At 34.6% G+C, this 6,115-nt stretch overlaps 1 protein-coding gene across 2 annotated transcripts; it reads right to left on the bottom strand.

Annotated features, from left to right (window-relative positions):
- Window positions 1-456: 456 nt before the first annotated feature.
- hdac12 (histone deacetylase 12) lies at window positions 457-4,197 on the bottom strand. Of its 2 annotated transcripts, none has more exons than XM_026226772.1 (8): window positions 3,863-4,197; window positions 3,636-3,779; window positions 3,389-3,548; window positions 2,627-2,823; window positions 2,282-2,432; window positions 1,195-1,311; window positions 950-1,092; window positions 457-598 (listed from the first exon to the last, which is right to left on the bottom strand). In XM_026226772.1, the coding sequence occupies exons 1-8, from the start codon at window positions 3,992-3,994 to the stop codon at window positions 575-577; spliced, it is 1,068 nt and encodes a 355-aa protein (XP_026082557.1). In that variant the 5' UTR covers window positions 3,995-4,197; the 3' UTR covers window positions 457-574. The 2 variants fall into 2 exon arrangements, with proteins under 2 accessions (XP_026082557.1, XP_026082558.1); XM_026226773.1 differs by having other exon boundaries at window positions 3,654-3,779.
- Between the last annotated feature and the right edge of the window lie 1,918 nt (window positions 4,198-6,115).

The raw sequence follows: 6,115 nt of genomic DNA, 5'->3' as shown, positions 1-6,115 counted from the left end.
TTATTTAAATGACTTTTTATCATTAACAAATAGTATAATAAAAGCACTGTTTTTATCTACCGGTACTGGGCTCAAAATCAAATTCATGTATTTTTTTAGTGAAAATTAATTATATTAAATAACTTTTTATTTGATCTGTCTTATACTATATTGATGGGTGATGATGTTGCCCTGGTTTGATGTTGTTATCTGTGGTTTTGTTGTTTTTACTTTGTACAGCACATTGGTCAACGGTAGTTGTGTTTAATTGTGCTTTATAAATAAATTTAAATTTATATTAATTTAGTATACTACTACTACTACTACTAATAATAATAATAATGAGCCAAACTGTAATTTTAACAGGCAAATTATTTTCCTATGTAAAATGCCTATTTATTATTATTAATAATAATAATAATAATAAATATTAAAAGTGCAAGAATTGAAAGGACTGCTTGAATAAATATGGCATTTTTATTCATAAAGTCTATTGCATACAATTGCTATGGCACAGTAAAACGTTCATATGGTCCTTCTCAGCACCCAACAATCTTCGATTGTTTAGCACCTGCTGTCTATTTTCATCCTTGAGTTAAAATCCATGTTCTCTCCAAACCTACATGCAGAAATGAGAACCATTAAAAGCAATCCTCTGAGAGTGCAATACTGATTTTTGTATTTGACTGGGACAGAAAGCAGTACTATGAAAGCAAAATCTGCTTCTTAAAAACATCAACATGTAAAAACAGTGCATAGCATGTAACTTTCTGACAATTTTCCAACTATATATATATATTTTTTTAAATCTATCTATCTATATATATATATAAAGGGATCATAGCAAAACAGTCAAGAGAAAAACATAAAATCAATAAATATATGATTAAAGGCACCCAATAATATGTGTTCAATTCATGCAGGTCCATGAAATACCATGGAACTTTCATTATGAATTCTGCGAGCTCACCTTTGATGCAGCTCTGTGAATTATTGAGTGCCTGCGCCCCAGTCGATCAATATCTCTGGAATAGCCTCCTCCAATAACAGTAGCCACAGGAATACCCTTTTTAATGACTGTCTGAAGTACATAAAGATCCCTCCGGTAAAGTCCTATGACGGGTAAAACGCACAAAGACATTGAAGGGTCGATTACATAAAATACTGCTTTGATTTTACGATATATGATGTGCGTAATAGAGTGAAAGGATTCACCTTCATCTGTGAGACGAAGTCTTCCAAGTTCATCCTCCCAGTGTGGATCCACACCAGAATCATACAGCACCAGATCGGGCCGGATTCTCTCCAGTAACCAAGGGAGGTGTTCCTGGACTGCACAGGAAATTACATTTTTACATAGTACCACACCTAGGCTTAAAGGAGTAGTTAATCCAAAAAACAAAACATTTCTTAAAATGTACTCAAGCAATCCAAGATGTACAGTAGATGAGTTTGTTTCTTCTTTTGGAAAAATTTGGGGCGTTACATCCCTTGCTCATCCTCTGTAAGTGAATGGGTGCCATCAGAATGAGTGATCTTAACAGCTGATAAAAACATCAGAACAACCCACAAGTAATCCACACGACTCCAGTCCCATCAATTAACATCTTATGAAGTGAAAAGCTGCGTGTTTATAGGAAACAAATCCATCCTTAAGACATTTTTAACAAACCATAACTTCTGGTTAAGACGCAATACAAAATATGTCCTCATAATATCGTCCATAATGTTGCTTTTTCAGTGAAAAATTATCTGAATCAGGAGAGAAATATGCACAATCAACACTATTTACAAGCGAAAACTAATTTTAAACAAATACGTCAATGGATATTGATGCGAGAGGACAACAGGGGATTGACATTCACTGGAGAAAGTGTTATTATGGATTATATGCTAATTTGTTTGGCCAGAGGGTGTCAAGTTACAATGCCCTGATGATGAATTTGTGTCTTACAAACATAGCTTTCCACTTCATAAGATGTTGATTGATGGACTGCAGTGGATTGCGTGAATTGCTGTGATGTTTTTATCTGCTGTCTGGACACTCATTCTGACGGCACCCATTCACTGCAGATGATCCATTGGTGAGCAAATGATGTAACGCTACATTTCTCCAGATCTGTTCTGATGAAGAAAGAAACTCATCTACATCTGGGATGGCCTGAGGGTGAGTCAAATTTCAGCAAATATTCATTTTGTATGAACTTTTCTTTTAATAGAGATTTATAGAAATTATAAAAATTTATTTAAAAGTCAAAAAGTGATATGCTTATGGTTTTGTGTAGGTGTAAAAAGAAAATACCTTTGGAAAGATACTCTTTGTCTTCAGTGTCGTCTTCCAAACTGACATCCAGGTCACTCTGCTGCTTTCGCACAGGAAAGTTTTTCCCACAATGCACCGAGAAGGTGAAAACATCGGGTTCATCCTTAAATATGAATGCTGTGCCATCACCCTAGTGAACAGAGAAAAAAAAAGATTACTGTATCATGAATATTATATATAATTCAGGAAAGCAACAGCATTTTGGTCAGTACAAGTTTCTTTTTTTCAGTTTCAAATGTAAACGATTCATCCACTATTAAGAAATATTTCTTCCTCAAAAATAAAACCAAAGGTTCAAAGGCTGACCCCTTGGAAGTCATGTACCTGATGTACATCCAGATCCACAATGAGAATCCTTCTCCTGGATGTGGACTCACTCATCAGGTGTTTGGCGGCCACAGCCAGGTCATTGAGCAGACAGAAGCCTGAGCCGAAGCTGGGGAAGGCATGATGGGTCCCTCCGGCTGTACTGCATGCCAGTCCCCTCTGCATGGCGATCTCTGCTGCCAGCACTGTGCCACCTGGACCACACTCACGTGAGAGAAATACATTACATGACACTCAGGGGCTGGGGGAAACAGAACAATATACTGTAGTTTTACAAACTTCCATAGCTGCGTATTAGTGCAATATGTAAACAAAAAAAAGAAACGATTTTTTGTGCATATGCAAATCAAGCCTTTTCCATTGTGACATCATTTTCATAACAAATAAGGTCTGTATTTTAGTATTTATACTAAAATACTTTTTAGTATTTTTTTTTATAAAAAAGTATAATTGTAAATGGTTAAAATTATTGTAATATAATCTGTCTATATATATCTACATACAAAACCAAATCTATAAAATTAGTCACATAACAAAAAATTTAAGTTTAAAAGATAATATTATTAGTTAACCTAATTTAAAATATTAATAAATATTATAGTAGCATAAGAATAATACTAAAACAACACTATACAAATTAAGAAATGTCCAAATTAGGCTTCATTTTTATTTTGCAACTTTATTTTAATGTTAGATTAAAATATAACCCAGACGATTCACTACACAATTTTGACTCGAAGCACATTCTAAATCGCATACCTGTTTCATATCTACAGCGTTGCACTAAACCAGAACTCCACATGAATCCGGTTCGCCTCTGATCTTTCTCACTAATTTTACCACTGATAAAGTTGGACAGGTACTCCTCAGTATGCGCACGTCTCAGAAGCTCAGTGGAGGCAATCTTAGGGGCCCACACCTATAAGACAGCGACATTATATTAAACTTGGCTTTGTTAAATATGCATGTGTTAATACAAGTTCCAGATTCACTAATCATGTCCAACCTGTTTATCTGTTATGACCTGATCTCTGAGCAGACTCTCCAGGACTTTGGGGAACTTTCCCATGGGAAACCTGTGGTTTTCAGGGAGGTCACATATGTACTTGACGTGATGAACTATAGGAAGTGCTCTCGATTCAAGGCAAGTCTGTGAAGAAAAAAAACAAACATGCAAATGAGTGAGAGCAGTGTACTAGTTTTAGGGAGTTCAATGTGATAAGGACATATTACATGTTCAGCGTTAAAAGACCTCCTCCATGTCTCCTGCATTGGGTTTCGTTTCAGAAATGTTTCCTTGTGTTCCACAAGTTTGCATTTAATAGCTGCTCTATAGACAGATTTTTGACATAATAAATGAAACATTGCTGCCTTTCAATGCCTTACAACTGCTTGTTTACAAAACGCGTGCACTTACACGATCAGCAACTATTAAATACGTCGCTTCATTATATATATATTTTTTTCAAACGCGTTCTGAATCAGATTAAATGTTATTCATGATACGGGCGCAAAATACAAAATATTTCCACGATCAGCCCATTTACATGCGTGTGTGTACATGAGACGTTTGTTTGTGTTTCTGGGGTCCGTGTTGTTTTCTTCTTGTTGTGATGGAAGTGTGCTACTGCCACCGTCTGTTGAGGAGTGAGAGAGCTACAAAAATGACATCAAATGTGCAATGCATGGAGTCACTTTTTGTCATAGTGGAAACATTTGGTTTTATTGTGCTTTATTTTACATTTATTTAAGGGGGTAGTGTCCACTTTAAGGTGAGAAGTTGCACAATAAAAACAAACATGCAAATAAATAAATAGCCTACCTTAAACATATTTACTTAATTTATTTATAAATAAATACATGAATGAATGAATGAATGAATGAACGAAAAGCAGAGGAGTGTTCCGGCTGACTGTACATTAAACTGCTTACGTGTTGCTGCTTCCCAATGAACAACGAATGAATGAACATTTGGATTACTGAGTATTTAATTGACCTGAAATGGTTTTATTACTTTGGTCAACAGGAACAACATTTTAACTTACTGCCTTGCAGATGTCTGATCTGTCGGTACACTGTCATATTGTTAGATAAAATGGGCTTCTTTCTCAGAAAGAAGTAATTTGTTGGCAGGAACAGCAGAATGTACTATCACAAAAAAAACTGTGTGAAAGGCATGTGAACATTTTGCCAGGTAGAAAATAGCCTGGCTGTAATAAATGATGTGAAAGCATGGCTTGCACATCTTGTGAAGCAGAACGTATTTTTCACAATGTACTCCTTACAGAAAATTACCATGGTAATCTGGTAGATTCATGTTAAATAAAATAAAATAAATAAATAAATAAATATTACGTATTCATCATTACTGATTATATATATAGTGACCCTTAGCTAGGTGGCGAAAGGTGATTTATCTTTGTGTTATGAATGACTCATTCATTGTCTGTTAGCCGTTTACTGAAGTGAATGGAGCTTTTGTTTTTAATTGATAATTTTATTTATATATATATATATATATTATATATATATATATATATATATATATATATATATATATATATGAAATTATCAATTAAAAACAAAAGCTCCATTCACTTCAGTAAACGGCTAACAGACAATGAATGAGTATATATTCATATATATATATATATATATATATATATATATATTTTTTTTTTTTTTCTCAGATTTTTCAGTTTTAGTTTATGATTATTAATGTTCATTAATAAAGTGAATTTTATTAATTGGGGGCAGTTGCTAAATCAAGACCTATAAATGTCTGTATTTACAATGTTTTTGGTTTAGATATACAGTTCATAAAAGTAATTGCCAATTATCTTTCATTTAATGTTATTCAAACAATTCCGCAGCCCATATTTGTACAGACGTCATATCTTCTCCATCATCATGTTGCCCAATCATATGTCAGTTATCCACCCACTCTCTGTATTTTCTCCCGAAATGTTGTGTTTGAACAGTGTGACCCATAACGTGCTGCTCTCATCGTCCCTAAAATATTGGCATTCTCAGTCTAACCACAAATGAAATGAATGTGTATCCTCCTTTTACAGCTCTTTATGTGGCGTTATCTCTGCTTACCTTCTGGAGTGGGGGCCTTATGTTTACAGAAGAGGCCCAAAATGTTCCCGTGCCTTGCCTAAGGCTGTTGATTTAAATCCAAATACCATTCTTCAGATACTTGTGCTGTTATATCATACAGCCAGTCTGTGTTGTGCATCTGTTGAAGCAGGCTGGCGGAGTGGTGTATGCCACCTTACATAAAGGATCCTTCAAATGCACAACCAGTCAACAACGACACATGAGCTGTGATGAGAGAGAATGCCAGGTTCATTCACTTATTGTAAATAAGCAGCATCACTCAGTTAATTCGAATATGTGAACTACTGTATAAAGTCGGTTTTAATAATAAAAATATTTGACTCATGTTCATGTAATTCCAAACCCGCATGACATTCTTTCTTA

This window comes from Carassius auratus, chromosome 40 (genome assembly GCF_003368295.1).
Source record: "Carassius auratus strain Wakin chromosome 40, ASM336829v1, whole genome shotgun sequence".
Classification (NCBI taxonomy): Eukaryota; Metazoa; Chordata; class Actinopteri; order Cypriniformes; family Cyprinidae; genus Carassius; species Carassius auratus.
Note: the sequence above shows the minus strand (reverse complement) of the source record. Positions and strands in the feature narration are given on the sequence as shown.

What these genes read in the sequence shown, in the direction of transcription:
- hdac12 (XM_026226772.1), bottom strand. Translation starts at nt 3,994, where the DNA reads ATGTTTCATTTATTATGTCAAAAATCTGTCTATAGAGCAGCTATTAAA. An exon ending in GGTCTTTTAACGCTGAACAT is followed by an intron (nt 3,780 to 3,862) that starts GTAATATGTCCT and finishes TTTTCTTCACAG; the next exon opens with ACTTGCCTTGAATCGAGAGC. An exon ending in ACGCTGTAGATATGAAACAG is followed by an intron (nt 2,824 to 3,388) that starts GTATGCGATTTA and finishes AGTGTGGTCCAG; the next exon opens with GTGGCACAGTGCTGGCAGCA.